The sequence below is a fragment of the Copadichromis virginalis genome, linkage group LG10 (genome assembly GCF_057382275.1).
Source record: "Copadichromis virginalis isolate Kocher_CV1m ecotype Utaka linkage group LG10, C_Virginalis_male_GT1.1, whole genome shotgun sequence".
Classification (NCBI taxonomy): domain Eukaryota; kingdom Metazoa; phylum Chordata; class Actinopteri; order Cichliformes; family Cichlidae; genus Copadichromis; species Copadichromis virginalis.
The window spans coordinates 11,146,217-11,174,212 of NC_140627.1; the positions used below are offsets into that span (position 1 = coordinate 11,146,217).

General features: G+C 42.2%; 1 protein-coding gene across 3 annotated transcripts; it reads left to right on the forward strand.

Annotated features, from left to right (window-relative positions):
• The first annotated feature begins 261 nt into the window (after positions 1 to 261).
• On the forward strand, positions 262 to 27,966 carry kdm6bb (lysine (K)-specific demethylase 6B, b). Of its 3 annotated transcripts, XM_085469790.1 has the most exons (22): positions 262 to 483; positions 2,725 to 2,889; positions 4,904 to 4,962; positions 5,441 to 5,564; positions 7,235 to 7,291; positions 7,556 to 7,760; positions 7,842 to 8,090; positions 9,137 to 9,292; positions 9,371 to 9,649; positions 13,832 to 16,386; positions 16,482 to 16,608; positions 17,067 to 17,172; positions 17,644 to 17,849; positions 19,525 to 19,694; positions 19,781 to 19,849; positions 19,935 to 20,083; positions 20,392 to 20,506; positions 20,590 to 20,777; positions 20,912 to 21,053; positions 21,167 to 21,293; positions 21,721 to 21,891; positions 23,921 to 27,966. In XM_085469790.1, the coding sequence occupies exons 4-22, from the start codon at positions 5,446 to 5,448 to the stop codon at positions 23,942 to 23,944; spliced, it is 5,214 nt and encodes a 1,737-aa protein (XP_085325916.1). In that variant the 5' UTR covers positions 262 to 483; positions 2,725 to 2,889; positions 4,904 to 4,962; positions 5,441 to 5,445; the 3' UTR covers positions 23,945 to 27,966. The 3 variants fall into 3 exon arrangements, with proteins under 3 accessions (XP_085325916.1, XP_085325914.1, XP_085325915.1); XM_085469788.1 differs by having other exon boundaries at positions 9,137 to 9,649; XM_085469789.1 differs by lacking the exon at positions 4,904 to 4,962 and having other exon boundaries at positions 9,137 to 9,649.
• Positions 27,967 to 27,996: the final 30 nt, after the last annotated feature.

The window sequence follows — 27,996 nt, forward strand, 5'->3', positions numbered from 1 at the left end:
CATAAATACGCATGTATAACCAATTTCTCTGCTTCCGAAGATTATTTTACAGCTGTGGAGAGATTTAAATATCTCCTCTACTGTACTGGCTGTGTTCCAGGTTATACACACACATACACACAGGGGAGGGGAAATAAAGAGGGGCTCTTTATTTCTCTCTCTGTCTGCCGTTCTCCCCTCCCCTCTCCTCTCGCATACCCTGCAAAGTGTGTTTGATAGGAAGCTCGCGCGCCTCATTCGCTCGCACCGCGTGATTGACAGTCGGCCGGCCCGCCCCCGTCGTTTCTGTGCACATGGATGGGTCTGCTGCGAGAGCGAGAACCAGCATCGGAGTGGAGTGGAAACAGGAAGAGGAGGAGAAGAGGGAAGAAAGGAGAGGATCGTGCGAGAGACGAGGTGGCCAGGAGTTGAAAGGGAGGAAAAAGGGGAACAGAGGGGCGTGCGACGAGAGAGAACCAAAACAAAAACAACAAAAAAAAGAAGGTAAAGGAGAGAACCGCGGGCGGGTGGGCAGGAGGGAGGCGGGGGGGACTGGATGTGCATTTATGTCTGAGTGGAAATGTGTCGCTTTGTGTACAGCACTGTGGAAGGAGAAGTGTAACTGTTTTCTGTCCCCTTGCATTGTTGCTGTTATTTGTGTCACTATGCCTGAACGATCTGCCTTGGATGAGCATACTGCAGTGTGTGTGGTGTCTGCAGACTGCCGCACGTTCATGAATGAAGCTCCCTCTCCCTCTCTCTCTCTCTCTCTCTCTCTCTCTCACACACATACACACACACACACACACACACACATACACATACATGCACACATACATGCTCACGTGCAGACACACAGCATGCGCAAGAACAGAAATGTGATGGGAGGGGGAGGTTGAAGATAGGGGAACTGTTGCAGTTACACTCTTGTTATGGCTACATCGGTGCTCTCCGGCACATTTAAACTGTTGAATATCCTCTTGTGTGAGCGTGGAGGGAGGGAAAGAGGTGTACAGTAGTAAGGCTCTTCAGTGCAACCAAGTGCTGTAATTATGGCTTTAGCTCAGGTCTGAACTGTGTCACTTGCTGGGCTCCTCTCAAAGTTCACTTCCCTCAACATGTTTCCCACAGTGGTTCTTTGGCCATGCGTTGACTCCATCTAAATATCTGGGTCACGTTTGATAACAGAAGCGATCCCTTTTTGTGATTTTGAAAGGAAAAGCAGCAGTCTGACGTTACTGTCAGTAATGTGAACCTGGTGTATGCTTTCAGCTGAAAGGATCAGTGCAAGCAACCACCTGCACGTGCATTTCTAGGTTACCATTCTCCCACAAACCCAGCTGTTTGTCACGCGCATTCATGCATGCATCCAGCGTCTTCTTCACTCCTGCTTCACAGTCTTTTGTTAAAGAGAGGGGGGAAAGCTGTACAAAAAAGCTTCATTTTTTTGCATTGTTTGCAAAAGGCACCCCTCTTTCTTGTTCTTGACCTTGCCTTGGTACATTCCAGCACCCCCTCGGAGAGCTGTGCTTTATGGAGCATACACTGGGAAGAAGCTGCTGTTACAGAAAGGGAGAAGGGGGATAGAGCAAGAAGGGGTGTGTGTGTGTGTGTATGCGTGTGTGTGTTGGGGGTTATTTTTAGAAATGTGATTGATATTCGCCTCATACTGTACGTTCTTTCTCTGCGATGGTGACACTATTTAAGGCCGGCGTCCGATAAAATCACGCATGTGCACGAGAGCCTGCCCAGTCTCTTGTTTCTCGTCTGTACATTGTTGCTCGTCCGCTCTCCTCCATCTGTTCTCCTCACGTCTCTGCTCTGTGTTAGCTTAGCAATAGGAGACCACCAGAGGCAGCCCATCGTTCCTTTTATGGTATAGGAGCTGTGCTACATATACACACACGCACACACATGCACATGATGGAGCCTCGGTGGAAAAAAAGATCTGCACATCTGCAGCGGGGTCACTGCAGTCGGCGTGGTGGAAGATTTGCATGAATTTGACAGCTTGTTTCTGAAGCTCTGGAGATCTCAGGAGCTGACAGAGCTGCTGTGTAAACAACACCCAAGCCTGAAGAGAGCGAACAGAGAAATGTGGCAGGATCCATTAAATCCTACCGCTCGCCCCCCCCCCCCCCCCCCCCCCCCCATTTCCATGTCAAAATTCACACACAAATGTAAAAACTCCCCTCCTTGCTCGAGGCCTTCCTCCCAGCTCTGGACTAAATGATATCATTGGTTGCCAGGGATACAAGGACACAGCGTGCAGAGAAAAGGAAGGGTGAGGCATGGGCAGAGCCGTACAGATTGCCTGGAAGAGAAAGGGTGGGATATTGGATATCAAGAGGGAGGGAGAAGGAAAAAAAAAAGAGCCTTGTTGAAACAAGTAAGGAAGAGAGCAAAGGCAAAAGGGCAGACCAGCAAGGAGGGGAAGGCAGGAGGAAAGAATGCCTGCCAGCTTGTCAAACCATGCTTCCTCTCCTCTCTTGCTCACAGCTCTTTTGTCTTAGAGGGGGTCAGGTTTGCAGCAATGTAGATCTTTGCAAAAAAAAAACAAGAACAGAAAGAAAGAGAATGGGCAGGTGTACCCAGGGGACAGATGAGATGGAAGTGCCCTTTTTCTTAAAAAAGCAAACAAACAAACAAAACCTTCCTTATCTTGTACATCTGTGCACCAACTGGCGATGGTATTTCCTCAGTCCTTTTTTACTGTGTGTCTGTCTGTGTGTGTGTGTTTACCAGCTAGCCAAGGATGAGGATGTCTATTTAGAGGGATCCGAGACTCTGCGGGTCTGCTGTCTTTCTATTCCGGCCTGACAGCATCATCTAATTTGGACCAGAAAGTCCCCACTCCCACTCACCCCCAACTCCACCAACAACACTGTTCTCTCAGCATTTATTTTGAAGGTAAGACTTGTGTAAGAGATGCACAAACACACACATGGGTTCTACATTTGGTTTCAAATAGCCAGATGTGGGTTTACATGGCTGTCCTTCTTTGGTGGCATGGAAAGAGAAAGGAGATGGTGGGTTTAAGTGAACAATAGGCGTCAACAAATGAAGGCTTTTTACCTGTCTGCGCACAAACGTTACACACTGCCAAAGCAAAGAGGGGACTGTAGTGGCCAAAGGTACAGTGGTAATTGAATGCACCTGGCATTTCATAAAGTCAGCTCTTACATACTACACTTTTGGAATTGTGTGCGCTTTCTTTTGGGCTACCTTGCTGTGAAGGGAGTTTAACCTGCAGCAACTTAACCCATTCTGCACATGACATCATGTGGCCTCGCAGCTACAGCCCATATGTCTTGAATTAACTCCTGCACACATGGGTTTAATATTGGAGCCACAGAGCCGTTGTTGTGTGGAGTCAAATGCAAGCTGGTGCTGACTGACGGCTCCCCCTACAACACTGTAAGCAGGGAGGGTCTATACCAGATGGGTCTGCATACCGTTGCCCCATCACTTGCAAGCACAGCAACCGCAGCACTTTGTCCGCAAATGTTGTGAAAGTAGGAAAAAAGTGGAAACTGTTGTATGCAAGTAATTGTTTGGGACAGTCACAAACACTCAAAATACATTAACAGAACCAAGCGATATCTCAGCTAAGGAGACTTTTACTGATAAAGAGGCAGAGTGGAATTGCGGACGTTTGAAACAGCAGATTTTTAGCAGGACTGGGGTGGATGTCGCCAGATGTGTTGCATCTGCTGCACAGCATAACCCAGCGATGACTGATGTCACCTGGTTCTGTATGTGAAAGTGAAAGCATGCAGTGTTGTTGTAATGCATGCTAGCAGTGCAACGTTGTGTGCACGCTTAAAGACCTGTTGTGTTCTCAGTGTGCTCTAAAAATACATCTAAATGCAGTTGAGTCTGAAAAGCCTAGAGCTACAGCATTAGGAACTGTCTGGCCTCAGTTGCTCTAGCAACTGGTTGGAAATGGTCCCTTGAAGAGGCTGCTTCCTTCACTCATTCAGCACTCGCAGAAAAGTTAATATAACACAGCTGCAACAGTCTCACCACGCACAGAACCATGAAAAAAACAACAAAAAAACCCCTACTTATAGTAGAATTAATGCACAGTGAGGGAAGTGGTGAAATGCTGCATGCCAGTTCATCATTCATTGTGAGAAATGAAGCCAATGTCTCACCGTAACAGCAAAGCTTTCTTCAGCAAGAAAAGTGTGTCATCATTAGAGGCAGTAAGTGATCTTTTCGGTCCACGCTAATGAAAGACGTACGTGTGACTTTCCTGTTTTAAGCAATGAAAGCAATCACAAAAGTGGAAATAAGAATTGAGGCTGTAAGACACTGTAAAAGACAGATACAGTGCAGCAAGCTCCTGACTTGATATAGATTGTGGCTTAGGAGGAATATAGGGAAACGCAGAGCTCCTGGAATAGCGACTGATAAAGCTGGCTAGAATGAACTCCTACTGTGGATGTCTGCTGCTGATTTGAGCCACATCTACCACCAGCTCTGTCAGTAAATTAGGGACTTATGGCTCGAAGGGAATGGTGATAAAATAAATGCAACAGGCCACCATGGTTTTTTTTTTTCTTTCTTTGTCTTCAAAGTGAGGTTGCCATGGCCCATGGTCTCACTGCAGTGGGCTTTTTTTTCCCATCACTGGGTGACCACTGGCGGTGGTGGCTGTGATTAGAGAGAAGCTGAGTGCACAGTGCAGCTCTGGCTGAGTGATGGTATTACCACTGAGCAGATACAGTGCAGCAGCAGAAAATTCGGCGAGCAGAATTAAGTCTACCGGGAGCACACAGAGTGATAGTGTGGCATCAGTTCAGTCACAAACCCACATGATTAAAAAAATAAAGCTTCTTATAACGCCAGAAGAAATGCAAGTGTTGTGGAAAAATGCCTTGAACGGAACGTTTCACTTAACCACGTGTTTTGTCCACAGACTGCTTTTTTTGCTCTCAGGTGTGAAGTGGAGGGCCTCCAAAACACAGACCAAGACTGGTAACCACATAAATATTTTTGTCTGTCTCTGTGCTCCCTGTGTGTGGGTGTGTTTGTGCGTGACTATTTAAAAGCAGACATACTTCACAATTTGGCGCTACCGTACAGAGTTTATTATCACCCAAAGTCCTTACTGCACTACAACCCAGAGCTGCATCGACCTGAGGTATAAGTATCATGGAACTAAAGCTCCCTTTTTTATATACGTGGTATGAATGTAGGAATTAACTTCAAATGAAAATTACTGCACAATTCATTGCAGTGGACCCTGAATACCGTATACAGCATGTGTGCAGTATATGCATTTCATATACCTGGGATGTGCATGCTGAAATATGTGTTAAAAGTTTAAAGGAGCATCATTTTGAAATTGCATTTCATAAAGTCAGGGTATTTAAATATTTACAGGTTGATTTGTGTATTCAGCATTTTCACTTACACATTAAACTCTGTGCGTGTGTTTGTGTGTGTGTTCCAGGCTGCATGTATCACCCAGCAGAGCTCTACTCTGGCCGTAACACATGGGACTCCTACTCAGCTGGAGGACCTAACAAAGGACAATGGGCTCCTGTAAATGCTCGCCCCTGGAGCCACACACAGAGGTCAGCAGCACCGTCCCCAAACCCACACACAAACGCAACACTTGCAGGACAGTATTTCATTTAAGGGGTACACATGTGATTCACCTGCAGCAGATAACATGTGCTATGCATGTGCCTCACCATACTATATTCGTTTGTTTCTATTTTCATGTCTCTGATCATATTGATATGAAAAAAATTAACCACTAAGGCTGCATCAGTTAAGAAAGCCAGTGTGACTTTTAAAAAAAGATTCTGGGTTTAAGCTCACTGCGGCCGTTGGTAGTGGAACAACTCGATGCTCGAACTTCCTCAAACAAGGGTCACTTGAGCACGTGAGACCTGAGCCTTTTGTAGTCTGGGCTGACTCAAGATAAGAGCCACTTTATGTGGCTGACTGATCAACTGAAACTCTGATGAGCATATTCATGAAAAGCTCTCACTTCATGTGCAGCTGTGGGAATAAACCCGTGTGCGGTTTCAACAGACAGGCTTGTGGTGAATGAAACTACAGCATCTTCAGCTGCAGTTGGCACAAGACTCAAGTCTCGCTATTCAGCTGCAACAGTTGAGGGTACGCGCTGATGAATGCGACTGTAGCTCATGCAGCTATGTGCAGTCGCGGCTTTTGGAGAGAAATAGATAATAAAAGTGAAAGGAAAGCGCTCGTTTTCAGCTCCATAGTTTTCTTCCTATTTCTAGGGTAAAGCTGCTACAGTAGCTTTGCATGATTCGCAGATCAAAATAATCTTCATGCATTTTATACGGAGCCTTGGTGCAGCCAAGTTCATCTAATGTCTGAAACAAGTCATTTTAGTTTTCTTTCCACTACCTTCAAGCAAACTTAGCTTCTGATTGGCTGCTTCTCATAGCAGCAGGTAGGTAGAGAGTGTGTTCTTGTGGACAAAGCGCTGTGCATGAGATGACCATATAAGGGAGATCAGCTGTTATTCACATCATACAAAGCCAAGAGTTTAAAAACATACTGCCTGGATATAGTGTTTTAGAGCAGTTTGAACTAACTGATAACAGTAATCTAAATAAGTAATGTAGAAATGAAGCTGATGCTCTTATTCCACTACGTATTTGATGTGTTTATTATGCGCATCCACCACTTAAAGTTTAAATAGTTTGGTTGAGTCATGGTGGTTACCGTGTGTGGTTAAACTAGTGTTTCTTAATCAGGCCCCTCTGGTGGAGCATAGAGCCACTGCAGGGCTGTAGGTAAAAACATAAAGCTAAATATAGTGTTCTTTATTTAACATAAGTAAACAAAATTCTGCTAATGCTGTGGTGATAGCATTTATTTCACAGAGAAAAAAAACACCTTGAAAACATTTTCTTGTGGGGTGTGGGCCGTAAACTATTTTCATTTTCTGAAGAGGAGGCATGCCAGGAGAAATTTTAGAAACAGTGGGATTAAATTATTCTTGCAGAGACCTTTGATGAACAAGCTGTGAAGTTTAGCATGTGGGAAAAAACTGGATTAGAGTCGCTGTGAAGGAAAACCTCATTTCTGAGTATGTCCAAAGTTGTGAGCAACTTTGAGCAACAGTGAACTACATTTAACATTTATTTGCAGAAAACATTTGAGAAATTAGCTTTAATCTGACTTCAGGCTACGAGTAAAAGCGTCACATCTTTTGAAACGAATTAAGACAACACAATATTTTTTTTGTCCCCCACTATAGGCTCCAAGAGGGGCGCAAACAGCCATATCATTCTCTGTCAAGTCGTATTTATAGCAGGTAAGTATTTATCGTTCATACCACACTTTAAAGGGGTTTGTGTTGACCAGCTTTCAGAGCTATGTGCTGTGATTTGTGACTGAAACTGCTTTTGTCAGTGTCATTTTCTCTAAGCTGGCTTCACTCGTACTGAGAAACTGAACAGTACAACTCTTGATGCCCTGATGAATCTGAGTATTGACCGGAAAAGTTTCCGTTGTACTGTGGTGTAATTACCATTAATGCCTGTCCACAGCGTGGTCCTGAGTTTAGTTGTTTTCACAGGGGTGACAGAACAATCAACCATGTCCCGGACAAAGGTATCCCAAAGGGGCATAGCCAGCTGCTGCGAATTTGGGATGGTAAAGAGGTGCAGTTTGAGGTCCAGAACTGGCATCACAACTCCATCCATTCGTTCCACATCCGAGATGGCACCAACAATGGTTATCTGCCAGGACCAGAGGAACGCTACGCAAACTGGCAAAACAATGTCAGCAACTTTGTGGTGAGGTGTTGCCGATAAGTCATTAGTTAAGGAATCTTGACTGTATTGTTTTTCTTTTCCCAATAGAACGGGGCTCCTCGCCTGCATCGCAACAACAGGGAGCTTCAGGGAACCACGCCAGAGAAATGGGCCCACTCGGACCCCCGCAGGAGTTTCCCAGACAGGATGGTGAACAACAGAACAGGACCATGGAAACGGCCAGCCCTCCACCAGCGACGGGAGCAAGCGCATCATCACAGTCCAACCCCGGAGCACCCATTAACCCCCCGGGATGAGTGTCCAGCTAAGAGGAGAAGAGACTTTGGACCTGATCAGGTAAATGTGTTTGATTTGGAGACACAACCTTTATTTCATTTTTTAAACACAAAATGCGTAAAATGTCACTGCTAGATGTCAGGAGATTGCAGACGGTCAGCCAAGAGAGATCAAAAGCATTCAATGTAAACAGTAACCCATAACTGCTATGGTCAACTTTTTTTCTACTATCTGTGTATAAAAGCATTTTTGTACACGCTTTGTTTTAACATATTTGAATAACACGGAAAGTAAATCAGGAAAGTGTTTTACGTTTTTTACCCCGTAAGTCACCTCAAAACCTCTGGCCTCAATTCATCTATGGTGAGTGCAATATGTATCCACGTCTGTAAAACTGTGTAAAACTTCTGTTCAATGGCAGTTATGCTGAGATAAGTTGTTGAGGATATCCAAAGGCTTTCTGTGTTTCTGGCTGCTGTTAGCGGCGTTTTTTACCGTGTTGGCTACTATTAGCTGGCTCTAGTGAAACTTTCTTTGAAGTGGCTCAAAAACTGGAAGTAAAGTTTATGTACATCTTTGTGTGTTAGAGCCCTGACTTCGGTTCAGGAGCAGAGGCTTGAGGTGAGGAAGAAGAGGATGGTATTTTATACAGATGCTGTGTTATCCCTTTCCCTTGTGTTTTAGCTTGTTGAAGGGGAAGCCTTCTCAGGCCATAAAACATAGGACTTTGACTATTACATATGTAGCTAGTCTCTAGCCACATACAGGAAACTCAATTTGCGAGGTCGGTGATGTCCATCTCGGGCACTCAAACACTGCATGTTTAATGGATTCGTTTTAAGTTCACGTGAATGGATCAGTTTGTTTAACGCCATAATTACTCACTAATCAATATTTATTTATGAATACAACATTGTTTTTTTTCTATTAACCTTAGTTTCTTAAACTTAGTCAGATAATTTCATTTGACCTTACTGTGCCAATTTCACTGCTGTCACTATGTTTACATGTACACATCTATATGCTACATGGCATTTCATTTCTGTGTAACAGCCCCACCTATTGGTGTAATGCAGTTTTAAAAGAAAGGATATTTATCTGTTTAGGCTTGTCATACTGGATCCAGGCAATTACCTTTACTTGTTCGTGCCCCATCACCACCTCACCAACAGCGCTCCAACCAGGACGACTGGAAGCCTCCAAGTGACAGGGCGGGTCCGTGCCACCACTCTGAACACAGGACCTCAACAAAACAGCAACAGGTGAGCATGTACAACATGTATTATTCCTCAGATTTGGCACAACCATTGATTCCCAAATCTGGTTTTTCACTTTTGCAGGAAACCTCTAAACTGCGAGCTGGGAAACACGGCTTCAGTGACCCAGTGCCATCCAACCAGAGCTGCGGCAGGAGGCCACCGCATTATGGAAGCAGAGGGAAGGTCGAGCGGAAAATCTCATCTTCACCAGCAGACCACACCCGTGTGCCTTACAGCCACCAACACCATCACTATAACCATCAACGGCACACAGGCCAGCCTAGAGCACCTCAGCACAACGCCCCACTACACCCTCTGGAGGATAAGGACTCTTGGAACCATTATCACAAACAAAGCACAGTAAGAGATAAACTACTATCACACTTTTATTTCAGTATGCTATTTTACACATAGTAAACAGGTAGAGTGTTTTTATTGCAAAGCCATATGCTCATAAAGTGTGGGTAGATGTTGCTCTTTATCACCTTCAGAATTGACAGGAGACAGTATGTTTTTAAAGGGGTCATGCTCTGGTGACCATGATGTTATTTGTTGTGTACAAGAAAGAAAAAGTAACCTGGTCTTTTTCCACCCATCCTGAGGATCCTCCAGAGCGTTTGGGATCTGTATATCCTAGCTACAGTACCCTATAGTTATATCGATTAATAATGATTAATGATTAGTGTCAGTATAATTGTGTTTTCTTCCACATCCCCAGTTTTATTGTGAACCTAAAGACCATTACACACTGAGTACTTAGCGGAAAAGTGACACATTCCACATTTTTTCAGATGCAAACTTGTCGACCGCTCGTCGAAGCACTGAATTTTAGCAGAAAATTAATTCTCAAAAAACGCACTGTGAAAAAAGTTGACATGAAGCGATGATGAGCTGATCCTGATGTTTCTAAACAAGAAAAGGAAGAAAAGGAAGAAAAGGAGATTCTGAGCTCATCCAATTCTCACATAAAGGCAGCAGCAGGGAGAATTTCTTGGTTTGGTCCAGGAGTTCAAGCTGTATCACGAACACTTTCGTACATATTTCAGGATGTCAGTGGGGTAGTTGGAATTCTTGTTGACAGAGTTTGGACCACATCTGAAGAGGCAGAGAAGTAATTTCCGAGAGCAGATTGAACAGTGTTTAGTAGGGGTGCAACGATACACAAAATTCACGGTTCGGTTCGATACTTTGGTGTCACGGTTCGATATTTTTTCGATACAAAAAAAATGTTCATGCCTTTTTAATTTGTCATTTATTAAAATTATAAATGTATATATTTAAACTCAAAGGTACAGTTTTTAAATTTAACCCTAACCCTTGTGCGTGTTTTTTATTTTGACAGCGAATGCGCACCTGCGGACCACTTATGTGCAGCCCTGGTTATTTAGCTCGTCATATTGCAGCCACAGAAATTATTTTGTCCATGAAACCATAAAGCTGCACTTTCTTTTTGCCTTATAGTCTGATTTGTCATAACTTCTCCGTTTTGTGGTAAGCTTTTCTTTGGCTGTCACTTCTTCACCCTGACCTGTCTTATTTGGCTCAGCAGAACTAAAATATATATCCTGCTGCTTTTACACACGCACTCACATAAGCTCAGCGATTCTCTGCGCGATCAACCTCTCACATGTTTAAGCTTGCTGCGTGAGATTTCACTTGTCATGTTTGCATAGTAAGCTAACGATTAATAAGACGATGTCAGAGGAATTGGTGCACAAATTATCATCACTCACAGATCAGTGCTGTCGCTCTCTATACACAGTTCGCACGATTGCAAAGTGAAAGCAAAAAACAAGCGCAAATTCAAACGCGATTGCAATATGTCACATATTGACAGTGGCTCACCGATGCCAATGACATAATTACCCAGCTACATTTCTGAAAGAATGCAAAAGCATTGACATATATTTTTCCTTCCTACAATAGCCCGACGGGCAGGGAAGAGATAGATTTTGGTAGCCCGACTGAAAAAATCGCTAGCTCCAGGACGTCGGGCTAGCAATATTGCAAGCCATGTATCTGATTGAGGAATCACTCATCTTTGGAAAAGAGAGTTTATTACAGAGAAATGTCTCTTTCCAAAATAAAAGCTATACTATCCGCTTCTTCTGGGCTATATTCTCAGCAGCATAAGGAGAATCATGTGCTAACAGCTGTCTAAATGACTCGGCTAAAGTTAGTAGCATGCTTGTTGTTTTTGTCTTTGCACTACGATGATGTCGGCGTAAATGTGCAGTCATATTCGTTGTGTTCCCACTAGTGCTTTCAGGTTAATCTCGTTGAAATGACCTTAACGCCACAACACGGCAAATCTCCGTTAACGAGCTACCGCCGATCGCCCCGTGCATGGGGCTAGACGGCCAACACGTTAACGAGCTAACTGCGCTAACACACTAGTTCCCACCCATGTAATTGAGCATTGCATGGCACATCCAACATACTGTTTTACTTTAGTCCATGACTCGCTTACCTTCAGGGTCATACGTCACATGAAAACCAAAATAATTCCAAACGCCAGATCTGAATGAGGGTGGGGGAGGTCCATGTTGCAAGGAGAGCTTAACTTCTGTCTTGCTAGCTTGCCCTGCGCTCTTCCTTCTGACTATGCTGTCTGTGTTGAGCGCTCAGTGGATCTGCGCTCGACAGTGCAGCCTAGGCGGAGTAGTCGAACGCAGATTCACTGAGCGCTCAACACAGACAGCATCGTCAGAAGGAAAGTTGATAAAATAAATTACAAATGTTGTATTGTTCGATACATATGCGTACCAAACCGAAAGCACTGTATCGAACGGTTCAATATCGATACGAATATCGTTGCACCCCTAGTGTTTAGCTGTGTGTAAACAGGTAAAACAGTATAATTTTACTATTTACATATCATTGCATATTCAGTACTAGAGATGGACCGATCCGATATTACGTATCGGTATCGGTCCGATACTGACCTAAATTACTGGATCGGATATCGGAGAAAAATAAAAAATGTAATCCGATCCATTAAATATCACGAAAGCACCTCACAAAACTTGCAACACGCCATAACTCACCTCAGAACGTTAGCACGTCGGAGCAGTATGCATCACGTGATAGAGCGGCTGTGGCATGCGGGACCTGTCGGTAGTCTGGATAGCATTTGGAGCTTCGCTAGCAACCCGGCATTTCATCTCCGACAAAGTTATCCCCGAGAGAAGTAAAGCAAGTGTGTAAGTCCATCTCTGAATGTAAAGCATTCCTGCGTTAAGCTTAACAAGCGACTGCCTCTTCTTGCTGCTACTTCAATCATGAAACTGCTTAATGATCAGCTGATCGGCTTTTCTGTCGCGAGTCCGTCTCTCTTGTTTGTTTTTGGCCCACTTTGCACCAGAAAGAGGAAACCAGCGGCTGAACAACAGCAGCACGTTTAAGCTTGATAAGCTGTTGTTAGAATGTATTTAATATTACTTTCTACTCGAGAATCTTTTTCTACGTAGCTGACGGCTGGTAACTGTGCAGGGGCGGATCTAGCAAAGTTTAGCCAGGGGGGCCGATAGGGCATTAACAGGGAAAAGGGGGCACAAAGACATACTTTTCTTTCTTATTCTCATTTAAAATGTCTAGCTTTTAATAAATAATTATCTGACACCCAAAGTTTTAATTTGATGTAAAATGAATAGAAGTCAATTACTGTATATAGTGACTATTAAGTCTAATATATATACCCTAGTAAGCTATAGTACTTTTTCCTTTGGGAAGGTACCATCTGTGCAGTCTGCAATTTTGTTGAAGAAAGATGTTGAATCTATTTAATATTTCTTGAAAAATAATTGATCACACTGCATCAAATTAAGGTTGATTACGTCAATTAAGCATCATGAGGTGGAGCGTGAGGGGTGGTTCCCTATTTTTTATTTATTTATTTTTGTTGCTGGGAGTTGGAACCCTATTAGTTAGGTTGCTTAATATTTACGCTAAGTACTCTTTAAAATACCAGAATAGGGAGGATGGTGTAGGTTTAAGTTTATTAGATTGATCAGTATTGCTGAACTATGAAACATTTCTTTTTTGCATACAGGTATAACAGAATAGCTTTAGTGTAGTTGTTGTTTTAAACTTGAGTATGAACTTATACAAAATGCAGCAAGATATTTAAAAAAAAAAAACAGTTTTGTTGATTAAAAAACACTATATTGGATTCATATCGGTATCGGCAGATATCCAAATTTATGATATCGGTATCGGTATCGGACATAAAAAAGTGGTATCGTGCCATCTCTATTCAGTACTGGCTTTGAGCTACAATCACACTTTTTGCCAGATTCAGTGATCTGATTGGTCAGAATGTTTCTTTTCATCAGAAAACTTAGAAAAATTCAGCTTGGTCCCAAAAAGTACATGACAAGTTTGTCCAGTAAAATTACACGGTCACTTGCACAGTCACGTGCACCAAGAATAAGTGAGTCTGAAAGATATTTTTAACACTTAACCAATTTTACATGTCTGGTGTATAAAGGCCTTAAATGTACAATACAGCTTAAAGTTACTGATGCAAAATTAATTCTGCAGGAGAATCAGCGCATTCATCAACGGACAAATTCAAGGGACCCCTCCCTCTTGAAATCTGGTGTAAACTCTCCTCAGTACTCATCTGTACTCTGTGGTCCGAACAATGGAGGTTTTACTTCCAGCAGTACAGGTGCTCCTTCCAGTCCTTCTACAGACAAAATGCTCAATGGCAGAAAAGATTCACCAGTCATTCAGCCGCGTTGTCCCAGCCTCAGTGGGCAGCTAAAGCTCCAAGAAAGTCCCAGTGTCATCCCGAGACCCAGTCGGGGATCAAGTACATCTCCGACACCCCATGCTGGTTCAAAATCTAGGCTTTCAGACCTCAAGTACAGGAAGACCTCACAGCTCCTCTGCTCACTGCAGTCTCCCCACGATAGAGCAAGAGTGAACAAGCCTGAGAGGGAGTTAGAAGATAAAAAGTCTGAATCCAAACAAAAGTATAAGCTGCTGAAAAAGGAGAAGAAGGGTGACGTTCCAAAGATGGGCAGAAAGGGTGAGGACAGAAAAAGGCGGAAGAAAAAAGAGGAGAAAAGGTTGGCCGAGAAGAAAAAGAAACGCGATAAAGCATCTAAGAAGGAACGGAAATTAGCCCTCAAAATGAAAGTTACAGAACAGGAAATGTTTTCTTCCATCTCTGTTTCCACCTGTCTAAGTGAGGCAAAGATAAGTAAAATGCAGACTTTGAACGGAGAGAATCAGGCCCAGTCACCACCCAAACACAAGCACAGGGACAGGAGTGAAAAAGGAGAAAAGACTACGCATAGGTCATCCACAAACACCCTTCATCCCAGGCCCACTTCACAGCAGCCATCCTCAAAGTCTGAAAATCACAAAATGCTCAAAAAGAGCAGCAGTGCCCCAGAAACCCCTCTTCCTAAGAAAGCCAGCCACCACCAGGCCAGCAAGCGTTCCACCATCGTCTCAACCCAACTGGAAGGTGAGCCAAGAGCAAAGCCAGATGACATACTCCCTTCCCTCTTATTTAAAGCCTTAGCGCCTCTCAGTACAGTGTGCTCGGCTGGCTTAGAGCAGCAAGGTGGGCAGGGAGGAGTTCTCAATGCTCCAGACCTTCAGCCTGTGGCTGTGATGGGAAATTTAAGGGAAACGGGAGACAACCTTGCCAACACACCTCCTGTGCTTAGCTGGCAGGGATCTCCAGTATCAGATCTTGGAGATGAGGAGGAGGAGCTAGAGAAAGGTGTACTAAGCAGACCTGTCCTCCAGCTCAGCCCCACTCAATGTCTTTCACCCCCTCCTGTAGAGAGTGAAAGCATTGATCATATGAGTGCAGAAGATTATTCCCACAGCAGCATGTCTGAATTCTCTGATCTACCTTGTACAATTGAACAAGTTCTGGAGGAAGAAAAAGAAGCGATGATGGACAGCAGCCGGAAGCTGTCTGGCTCTCCCCTTCATGAGTTTCACAATGATGACGCAGGTCTTGATGATGTCTTTGAGAGCCTGGCCACCTTACTTGCCAGCCAGAGGGTCGCGTGCCGAGGTGGTCCATTCGGCGGTCCTCCTGCTAGTGATGCCAATGGAGTGAAGTACTCTTCCTCTCTTGAACTGGGCCCAGATATCCACTGCCCCGAGAGCCAGGACTTCTTCCCTACATCAAATCCCACAGAATCCTCCGAACCCAGTAATCAATCACCAGTTCACATTACTTCAGACACACTTGAAGAATTCCGCAGTCAGACAGATGTGAGTAAGCCAGCCACCAGCTCAATGGTGCAGGAAAAAGAGGAGGGAAATGAGAGTTATGTACAAGATGTGATGAAACAAGACAACAAGGATGCAGCAAACCCGATGGAGAGGACGAAGACTCTTTTGGATGGGGCACTGAGTGCGGAGCTGACTCTGACCACAACACATACAGTAATGAAGATGGTAAAGCAAGCTCCCTCTACCAAGGAAGAAAGTGGAAACGGCACAAAGACAGAACGTGCAGGCAAAGAGAAAAAGAGAAAACAGAAGGTAAAGGATGGGAAAAGAGAGGGAGCGATCAAGATTAAGATAAAGAGAGAAGAAAATAAGGTCATCAGCTGTAAAATTAAAACAAGTAGAGTACCCGATGTAAAAGACAGCAATGCTTTATCTTCAGTGCCAGTTATTTCATACTCAGCCAGACTGGTCAAAGACAGCATGAAGGGCCAGACTCCTCAGGAAAATCAAACCCCAAATGGTAAAGATATCAAAAGACAAAAAGTGGACACTGGGAATTCAAATGCAACAACAGATGAGAAGAAAGGGTTCGTTAATGAGACTGCCTGTGTAGTCGGAAATACAGACGTTACCACCTCAAATTCAACATCAGCTGTATCAACAAGTCCAACCAAATTAGATCGTCCTGCACCAGCAAGTAAAGTGGACCCACTGAAACTGAAAGCGCTGTCCATGGGCTTGTCTAAGGAGCTGAAGATCCTCTTGGTTAAAGTGGAGAGCGGCGGAAGGCAGACATTCAATATATCAGAAGTGCAGGAGCCCAGAATCCCAATCCCACTTTCCAAGATCAACATCACAAACACAGCCGCTGATGTGATCAGAGCATGCAGGTGAGTATAAAGCTGACAAATGTGCTACCAGCTCACTGAGTGTTATTCACCTCTCTTAATGAGTATTAATGCTCTGGTATCATTTTTTTTCCTAGGGGGGCAAGTCTGAAAGGGAAATTCAAGGAGTCGTACTTGCCTCCCGCATTCTCGGTTAAACCCAACATTGCAGTGGAGACCCCCATTCCTCGTGATAAGCTGAATCCTCCTACACCAAGCATCTATGTGAGTATGTGCTAATTAATGGAGCTCAAGTAACCAGACTTCAAAAGTAATCTTGTTTTTAGCCACGCTAACAGGCTGGTTCTGCGGATCATGTTCTCAGGCTAAGCTGGTCAGTTAGCCTAAACTCAAAAACCTGCTAACCTTTCTAGCCTAGCTTAGCCATTCTCAACTTTTGAAAGGTTAAGAATGAAATCTCTTGGAAATTTAAAAAAAACTGGATGGATTGCAGTTCAATTAGTTTTTATGGATATACAACAAATCCCCATGTTAACATTTAGCTCAGTTCTATTTCTTGGCCTGTTTATTGGTTAGCAAGCGAGAGCTATCCTAACACACCTTGTTTGAGAAATCTGCAAATTTCAAACCTACTGTGAGGACTTTTCCCCTGGTTTCCAGAGAAATGTTCTCCAACACTGCATTCAGATCTCATCATGGTTTACCCCATGCTGTTTTCACAGTTGGAGAGCAAGAGGGATGCCTTTTCTCCGGTTCTGCTTCAGTTCTGCACTGATCCCAAAAACGCTGTTACGGTCATCAGAGGCCTCGCTGGCTCCCTCCGCCTTAGTAAGTTTAATTACTGTTAAAAAAAATAATTTTACTTTATTGTTTTGTTCAAATCATCACACAAGAAGCAGGAAAGGTCAAATTAGGCACAGATTGTTCAGATTAAAAAAAACTGGTTTGTCATAGAAGTAGTGGATATTTTAATAGTGCTGTATCTTGCTATATAACCCATTTAAATTTTGTTAGCCACATAACACAATCGAATTTCCCAGAGGAACCCACCCGAGGGATTAATAAAGTTCTATCTAATCTAATCTAATCTAATCTAACACTTCCTGCTTCATCTTTCACATTTAAATGCAAAACATGTATTCTCAACTGCGATTGATGGCTTGGCAACCACTCTTCTATGATTGCCGCTTTGAATTCATTTGCATGGCAACACCGGTCTCAGCAATTGAACAGGGGAAAAAAATTTTGTTTTTGTAATTATCTGGTAATTATCTTTCTCTGTTTCTTTCTCCATCGCAGATCTTGGTCTGTTCTCAACCAAATCTCTGGTGGAGGCCAATTCAGACCATGCAGTGGAAGTGAGGACTCAGGTTAAGCAGCCTGCTGATGAGAACTGGGATGCAAGTGGCGCGAGTCAGACATGGCCCTGCGAGAGCAGCCGCTCACACACCATCATTGCCAAATACGCCCAGTACCAGGCCTCCACCTTTCAGGAGAGCCTGCAGGTAGGCATACTCTCATGTTACTTTTATGGCAATTAATGTTGGGTAATTAAATAACTGACTGAATAATTGAGTTGCACCAGCTTTTATTTCAGCTCATGGCTAAATAGATTTTAAAGAAATATTGTATCACATGTTCTAATGTGATTGCTGACATTGCTAAATTTGTTGTTTGCCTGCTGGTGTCTTTTCACCCCTGAATATCATTTTTTAACAGACACTTCAGGTTGGAAGTTCAGCAGCATTTGCTAGACCAGGGTATTTTAATAAAGCAAACAAAAAAAGTTCAAAATAGGGTGTATGGCCAGGTGGCTTCAGGTCATTTCTTCTGTCTGTTAAAGAGGAAAGGGGATTGACCAGTAGAGGACATGTGAGGAACTGGTATGTGACCCAGTTCCAAAAGGCTCCTATATCATTGCAGTCTGTCTGCCCATTTGCACAGTCCACTGCATTAAGCTCCATTTTAAACCAACTGGCTTTTAGTCAGAGTGCATTATAAATCCCTCCCAACAAGAAGTGCGCATCAATGCAGGCTTTCTTACCACACCTGTTTTGTGACCGATATGGAGGAAGCTACACATGCAAAACAAATAAGCACTATCTTTGGTGTTGAAAAAAAGAAACAGATTACAGCTGTGATTTGAATATGAAGGCAGTGTTTTGGATCGTCTTGCATATATTACCAGGGACAGAAATCTGAGCCGTCCATTTCCTACTGCTATGCTTCTTGAAGAATAAAGGCTGCTAGCTCTTCCATGTATCAGCACAGAAAAAAACCAAACAAACAAAAAAAGAGGTCATGAATGAATGTAATCATAGGTCTGAATATAAGACAAGCGGGAACATTTTGGGAGTGTTGTTTTTAAATGTCTGAATGAAACAGAAGGTTGTTGGGTGCAGTTATAGGCACGTTATTAATGTGTTCATCTGATAACAGTATAAAACAAAGCATCCAAGGATCGCAAAGTTCATGTTTCTGTCTGAGAAAGGCAAAGCTATCTCAAAGCTAAAAGTCCTGTCCCGTAGTTAAGAGAACCTTATTTATCATGAAAAAATGTGGTGATCTTTTCTGTGTTAGACAAATGTGTTAACCGCTATGCTATAGACTGGAATTAGGTTGAAGTGGGGTCCATGAACTAGAACTTAAATGTTGGTTTACTTGAATAAACAACAGTGATTTGCAGTGTGTTAAAAACATTTTTAAAGTTGTATGAAAACTAATGTTTTGCAAACTGGAGATTAGCTTCTTTTTTGTCATCTCAGATGTGTGAGATGTATATTTTTCAAGAAAGAATCCATGCTTCTGTAAATAAGCATACATGTGTTATGTGTTCCACTGTGAATGATAATTCAGAATTGTTTTATATTCTTAGACTTGTATTTACTTTTGATGCAGGTCTGTCCATCGTTTAAAGCATTAGGGGGACACTAACAGTATTTTAAGGTATTTTGTTCAAAGGTTATTTGAATAAAATACATTAAATGAAGGTTGTAGGTTAGTAAGCAGATGTGTAGTAGTTTGTGTTTAACAATTTAAGTGTCTGAAGTGAGGAAATCAACACATGCAGGCAAAAACGTGATTGACTTCACAGATGTTTCTGTCCAAAACTTACCTTGAATTTATGTAATCATGCATTTGTTATCAGTTATAAGCTAAGCTCATGCAGATGTATTATAGGAGGAGAAGGAGAGTGAGAATGAGGAAGATGAGGAACAGACTCCAAACCAATCGGCAGCCACAAAAGCCGCTCTGACACTATCCAACAGTAAAGGCAATCATACCTCAAAAGCCAGTTCTGCGTCCATCTTGAGCAAAGCTCAGCCTCCTCATGCCAACAGCTCTCTGAGGTTAGTGAAAAACTGTGATCTGTTCGTGTAAAAGGTCACAGTATTACAGCGAAGCATATTCATGTTAGGCTTGTGTCTCTCCCCAGCTCAGAGCAAAAACCTGTTGGAAAGATCATTAAATTCGGGACCAACATAGATCTGTCTGATCCTAAAAGGTAAGATCATGTTAAACTTACCTAATCGAGGATCCACAATCTCTCACATTACCTTCTTTTTTTATGACTTTTTTTTTTTTTCAAGGTGGAAGCCCCAGCTGCAGGAGCTGCTGAAGCTGCCAGCTTTCATGCGAGTGGAATCCAGTAACAACATGCTGAGTCACGTCGGTCACACCATCCTGGGCATGAACACTGTCCAGCTTTACATGAAGGTGCCGGGCAGCCGTACACCAGGTAAGTGCGTGTCTTGACTCAGGAGGGTGTTTTTTAATGTTTCAAATGAGGGATAGCTCAGTAGGTAGAGTGGTAGCCCCATGATCGGAAGGTCAGGGGTTCGACTCCACTGAACGGCTACCTTGAGGTACCCCTGAGCAAGGTACCGTCCCTACACACTGCTCCCCGGGCGCTGCACTGGCGGCTGCCCACTGCTTCACTGGGTGAATGGGTTAAATGCAGAGGAACTATTTCCCTATGGGGACTAACACGCACACTTTACACACTTTGCTTTTCAAATTAAAAGGACTGCTTGTGTTTCTCATCAGGTCATCAAGAGAACAACAACTTCTGCTCAGTTAACATCAACATCGGGCCTGGTGACTGCGAGTGGTTCGCAGTCCATGAGCACTACTGGGAACTTATTAATAATTTATGTGAAAAGTGAGTTAAGAACTTATTCAGTTGAAACAAAAATGATACAAAAGATGTTACTGTAGCCTGAATTGCTTTGGTCTTTCCTTCAGGCATGGAGTAGACTACCTTACAGGCTCCTGGTGGCCAGTTCTAGAGGATCTCTACAGTTCCAACATCCCTGTGTACCGCTTCATCCAGAGGCCAGGCGACCTGGTGTGGATTAATGCAGGGACTGTGCACTGGGTCCAAGCTGTGGGCTGGTGCAACAACATTGCCTGGAATGTGGGACCACTCAACTGTGAGTTACAAGGACAAAAATAAAATAAGCCAAAAGCAGCAGCTTCAAACCTCTTTGTCTAAAGTTACTACTTAAATATGCTGTTGCCTTTTGTCAGCCACTGTTTTGTGTTTGCTTTTTTTTCACTCCTCCAGCATACCAATATCAACTCGCCCTGGAGCGCTTTGAGTGGAACGAGGTGAAGAAGGTTAAGTCAATCGTTCCCATGATCCACGTTTCCTGGAATGTGGCTCGCACAATTAAAATCACAGATCAGGATACCTTCAAGATGATCAAGTAAGATGTGTGTTTGCATCTACAGAATACATGTGTGTATGTGAGGGGGCGTTAGTTTACATCTTTCACTGTCTTCCCCTCCCTCTCTGTCTCCCTCTCTCTCAAACACTCAGACACTGCCTGTTGCAGTCCATCAAGCACATCCAGATTCTGAGAGACCAGCTGGTGGCTGCAGGGAAGAAAATCTGTTACCAGAGCCGCGTGAAAGACGAGCCAGCCTACTACTGCAACGAGTGTGATGTGAGTGACTCTTCTGTTGTGTGAAAGAAGTGAAAGCATGATACGAGTCCCACTTTCAAAAGTCGAGCGCGGTGTTAGTTTAATCAGGCTATGAGGTCGCTCAGCTGACACCCTTTTACACATCCAATTGGCAAATCCATCCTAGAAGATGCTGTTTGTGCTGCTTTAGCTTTCCCTCAGTGCTGCATACCTGCAAGCTGCTTTGTAACCCTCCTCTGCTGTAGCTGCTCCTTTTCATGCTGTTTATGGCATAAGCAATGTTATATCTGCAGTCGCTGATACCTGCTTTGTCCTGTGTTGGGGCTTTGCTTTGGCTCTCCCTATGTCTGCATATAGAAGGGTCTGGAAGGTTCCCCAACAGAGTCATACCACTAAATATGAACTAATGCTTGACTAAAGTGGTGCTGACTACACTGTGTTTGTGCAGGTGGAGGTGTTTAACTTGCTGTTTGTGACCAGTGAGAACAGTAGTAAGACGACCTACGTGGTGCACTGTGAGGACTGTGCCAGAGCTAAGAGCCCGTCGCTGACAGGAGTAGTGGTGCTGGAACAGTATCGGACAGAGGAGCTGATGAAAATCTATGACGGTTTTGTGCTGGTTAGTATGATTTTATAATCTCTAATGGTCACTTTTTAATCTGGCATCTGGAATGAATTAAATTTATTTATTCAGACTGTTTTTTGTTTTTGATGGCATCTCTGTCATGCATTTGGAGCTACGGTGCTGTGAACAAGTATTTCCCCCGTTCTTGATTTTTTTTTCCCCACATATTTGTCATAATTACATGTTTCAGATCATAAAAATATTTGACAAAAATAACCCAAGTAAATACAAACTGTAGTTTTTAAATGAGTTCAATTTCATGGACTGTGAGCAGGCCTGCAACACATGTCTAATCAAGAAACCACTTTAAAAAAGCTGTCTGACAAAGTGGAGCAGGCTAAAAGATCTGAAAAAGCAACACATCATTATCATGAAACAACTGAGAAACAAAGTCGCTGAAAGAAAGCGTTATAAAGCCATTTCTAAGGCGTTGGGACTCCAGCAAACCACAGTGAGCTATTATCCACAAATGGAGAAAACTTTAATGGCCGGCCTACCAAAATTACTCCATAAAGCTTTTAACAACTCATCCAGTAGGTTATAAAAGAACCCAGAACAACATCTAAGGAACCCACTCATGATTCAACAGTAAGAAAGAGACGAAGGCTCATCTCATGTTTGCCAAAAAACATCTCGATGATCCTCAAGAAAATATTCTGTGGACTAACTGGACAAAAGTTGATTTATAATTATTTATTTATTTTTTTTGCATCATGTAACGGGAACAGAGCATGTCATAAAAAGAACATCACACCAGCAGTCAAACATGGTGGTGGATCTGTGATTGTCTGGGGCTGTTTTGCTGCTTCAGGGTCTGAGCGACTTGTCATAATTGGTACAACCATCAGTTCTGTTCTCTACCAGAAAATCCTGAATGAGGATGTCCTGCCGTTAGTTCATGCCCTTAAATTTAAGCACACTTTGCTTATGCAGCAGGTCAGTGATTCAAAACACATCAGCAAGTCCTCTAAATGGTTCAAAAAAACAGAATTAAGGTTTTTGGAGTGCCCAAAGTCCAGATTTAAATCCCCCCAAAACCCTCCAATGTGGCTCACTTAAAACAAATTCTCTAAAGAAGAGTGAGCCACAGTTCCTCCACAGCGATGTGAAAGACTCACTTCCAATTATCACAAATGCTTAATTGCAGTTCTTGCTGCCAAGGATGACACAAGAAGTTACCAGGTTTACTTTTTCACATTTTCACTTGGTAGGTCTAGATAAAATTCTGTATTTACTCAGATTATCTTAGTCTAGTATTACCATTTGTTTGATGATCTGAATCATGTAAGTGTGACAAATATGCAAAAAGCTAAGAAATCAGGAAGGGGTCAAATACTTTTTCATGGTGTTGTTTTAGCGAAATTACCTTCCTACGTTTTCTTTTTAACAGGCTGAGCTAGCAAATTTGTGAAGTTCACAACCAAAAAAGAAAATCAGAATTTCCCTGTAACTTTTATTTTTTCCAAACAGCTACATTGCTTCACTTTACAAAGTGATATCATCTTGCTTCCAAATCATGTATTTGTCATTTAAACAGAGAATAGTCATCATTCTCAAAAAGCACACTGGGTTGGATGAAGTGCTGTTTACTGGTGGCTGATGTGACGCTATTATGTTAATCCAGCCTTTAGAGTTTCTCCCTTTAGAAATGTGTGAATGAGAGTTTATTTCTCTCGATTTCTCTTTTTTTTGTTTTTTATTGGCTTTGGTTAACCTTCCCTAGAACTGCTCTCATCTACCATTATACATATCAAATAAGTCATGTGTTATTTGGCTAAAATTTATATTACTTTTGGCCATTTTGTAAAATTGGGGTTCACATTATGATTTCTTGCTGCAGTAAGGGAGTCTGCTAGGTTCCCTGTCCTGGTGCTTTTAAATAAACAACATCCTTATTGCAGATACTAGTTGTCTGCTTTGAAAAATAGTCCGCAGTAATGCAATGAGTATTTGATAACAGCTCTTTCCAAACCCCCAGCTGAACTGTCTCTCTTCCTCTTTTTTTTCTCCCCTCATCCTTCAGACTCCAACTCCCTTCTCAAAGTGAGGACTCCTCCACAGTGTCTTTCAGCCATAACCAAAACTCTAATGGCAGCACAAATGTTGCCTTCAAGGCAATCTGTTCCTGCAAACACTGTCTCAATCAGCCAATCACGTTTACTCAGTATTGTTTACATCACACTGTAAGGTATGGATACTCAGCCAGTCCAACTATATAGCTCACCGTCTTCCCCATACCAGCTGCTGATTGGACATGTGTTTTGAAATAGAATGACTAGACTGGTACTTTTCACAAGAAGCATTTTAGATAAGGACAGGAGAAAAAAAACACAATGTGAGCACTGCTAGCACTGAAAATCAGGTGATGTATTTTCAACGGACACTGCTGTGATTCAAAAGCGTCAAGTAGCCAGTTCTGTGTATTGATTCAGGTACTTTTATGCAAATTCAGTAGAACTTTTTTACACCAATCTAGTTATTCTATGTGTCCATGAATTTGCTGTGATTCTAATGTACCAGCAGGGGAAACGCTTCATAAGAGAAGTAGCTGATTGTCACATTTGGCATTGTACTGGTTTCTGTTTCTGGTTATTTGTTGTTGGGGTTTTTTTTTGTTTTTTTTTTCATATTCAGGTAAAAGCTCTGACATTTGTAACTCCTGTCTGTAAACTCTCTGAGGTGCTATTCCAATCTTATTTATGCTCGTTAGATGCTTAAAAAAAGTTTTACCAGCCTAGAAGTACACCACATTGGCCTTGTGAACTTTAGAGGAGAGATAATTAGAAGATTAAACACACACAAAGGTTTTATGTAAGCATTAAAAAGAAAAAAACACAAATTTTTATCAGTGTCTCTAAAATACGGGTTTAGCAGAGGACTAAAACAGTTTTGTTCTTATTTGAAAATGAAGTGTGCAGAAAGAAAAACGAACTTGTCTTATTTGTTTTTGGCTTCTTCACAGGTCTAAATGGTGTTAGGTGTGGTTCTATGACACATGGAGGAAAAAAGGCATTGTGATGTCTTTTTCTTTTCTCTTTTTTCATTATTGGAATGGGCAAACAGTCCCAGTTTTATACCTCTTTTGTTTCAATATTCTTGTTTCTAGATGACAGAGAAGATAAATAATTGTAAATTGTGAATAAATTTATGGGATACGCAGTGGTGTGCATAGATGGGGTGCGAGAGAGCAGGGGTCGCCGTTCGGGTTTATGTCAGTGAAGTGCTCGTGAAGTGAAACGTCCGGAGGGACACACAATCATGTTATAATGCAAAAACCAGTGAGGTCAGACTGCAGGCCGCGTCAGTATCGTCAGTCCTGAAGGGTCCAGCTCAGTGCGCTGCTGCTCAGAAGTTTGGGTTGGTTTCGGAAGATTTTTTGTTTCTGAAATAGAAGCATATTTGTTTTTTGTCTAATGAGGCATAGTGCTGATCAGACATGCCACATGCTACAAAACAATTTCTGATTAATGGACAAAGTCGTCATTGCTTCGAAGAGAACCATCACTTCTGTGTTCTGCGGTGTTTCCTGTTACAGCTTTATCGTGCTAAAAGGCTATGTGGTCGTCAGAAGAGTGTTTTTGTAAATTAAATGAGTACATGTGAAAATGTTTTTTGAAGTAACGGAAGCAGTAAATTTGGCTCGTTCAGTTGTAGCCAAAAAGAAATTGACAAACTAGTTCTAATCAGAATGGAAAGAGATTTTGGAGAGGCTGGTGCACAGCTGAGGAAGAGGAAAAGTCCGTTACTGACTAAAGACTGGTTTGAGAAACAGGTACCTCACAGGTCCTCACCTGGCATCTTCAGTGAACAGCAGCTACATAACGTCCGTCTCAGTGTTGGCAGTGAAGAGGTGACTCCAGGATTCTGGTCTTCAAGCAAAGTTGTGAGGAAAAAGCCATATTTTGCTGTTCGGTCTTCTGCCCGTCTTGTGGCTTTTTTCCTTTGTGACACTGCTTAGACGCCTCTTTACTGCAGATGTTCAGACAGGCATTTTATGGGCGCTGTTGAAGCTGCCAGAGAAGACGCCATGTGGCATCTATTGTTCAAACTGGAGACTCAGATGTACTTGGATACTTTATTGGCTGCACACAAGGACCTCCGACTTCTCTTGGTTATAAGCAGATTGTGCTGGTTCAGAGAAAGCTATCATATACGCTGTTTTATTAAATATTTTTGAAGAGCTTCATTATTTAGAACATAAACCTTCTTGATGAAGCAGCTGCAATCAGTCAAACAAAGGCCAATTCTGCAGCTTCCGAGCATGATCACTTAGCCTTCTAACTTAATAAACTTGTATCAGGTAACAGTGTACCACAGGAACACACGATGCTTCCTGAAAACAGCCCTCCATTAAAATAGTTACTAATGATGTATAGTTAACGATTCCGGTGGTCACTGATCATCATTTACAATGTGTCTAATTTAAACTAATGATTACTAAGTAATTTCAATTTTTTTCCAAAAACAAATTACTTTTTTATTCTAAAAAAAAAAAAGTGCACCAAAACTTTTGAACAGTATTGCATGTTCAAGAGCGGCTGAATGTAAATATGACAGGAAAGACCCAGATTTCTTTGTTTAACAGCACATCAAATGATTTTCATTGTCATTAATTCATTTTATTGCTTATATTAGTAATGGCGCATTTATTGTTCATATGACCTACTTTTATTTTGCGTTCACTTTTACTTGGCTACAAAATGTGCCAAAGTTGATGTAGCTTCACATGTTGAGATTTTAAGTCACATATTAATGCAATCTATGATGATGTTGTTTTTTGTTTATAAACACAACTAATTTTGTCACAGATACTTTTTTAAAAAAATTCTAAGCTACAAGCTAAAAATCTCACGCGTGCTCTGTAATGTAGTGTGACGCTGGGAGGCTGGTTACCATGCTGTATGCGCCTAGCGCTGCTTCAAGTACATTCAGCAGCTTTTCTTCCTGCCGTTGTCTTTCGTGCTCGCTCCACAAGCTCGGGTCTGTTTTTATGAATTTGGATGGCGGTTCAACCTCACTGTCGTATAACCATTATAATAGAATGCCCACGAATGACATCTTCCACATCATACCTCTGCCCCTCATTAGTCTGTGCACACCATTCAATGTACATAATGTATCTGTTTTCAGGTTTGCTAGAAGACTGTAGATTTGTTCTCAATCAGAAATTTTAACTCGTCTTTGGTCGGACTTGTCCACCTTAGTCATTTGTTTCTGTTGTTGCTATATTAAAATACACCCTAAAAATATCTTGTTTCACTGTAGTTTAAATAACTGCAATGGGAAATCTTTCCCGCTTTTATACCTCTTTTTTTTGTTGTCAGTTTCGATTTTTTGGATCACAGAGAAAATGGAAAATTGTAAATTGTGACATTATTTATACTGTACATTGTCGTTTTCGTATATATTTATTGCATATCAAAGGATACGTCACTTGACAAGGGGCTACAAGGTATTTTAAAAATGTAGTATGGTCATAATGTGTTGATAGGGGAAGTGCAATCAGGGGGGTGGTTTAATTTTCATGGTGCTAGACCCCTCCTTGCCTCAGTGCCCCCTCATTAAACAGCATTTAATGATATATGAACATAAGTCAGTGATACAACTCAAACCAACCATTTGGTGCTCAGAACCATTTCAACACAGTTTACTGGTAACAGAAATGGAATGATGTCTTTGTACTGTATCTAACAGATAAATACGAGATCTTTTTTAACATTTTTTTTCCATTGTATGAAATTCATAATCTTGTGAGGCATTAGTGATTTTATGATGAGCATTAGCAGTAGTTGTAACTCTTGACACTTTTGCAGAGACTTTTAGGGATGTGACTTTTAATGGCGTCGAGGTTTTTCGTGTCTTGTCTTCATTATTGGGATTATTTGGAGGGTGTAATAATGCTTCTTTTTTCCCCCTCTTGACTTGTTTGATTTATGCTGCACTTACTGTTTGAAAAAGAACTCACATAGAAGAAAAAACCTGAGCCAGACCTGTCTTAAATCCCTCTGTGATTTTTCTGTGACATATTGTATGGTTGTGCAAGAAAATAAAATGTTTTGATAAATTATCCCACAATGATTTTTTCCGACGTTTCATTTC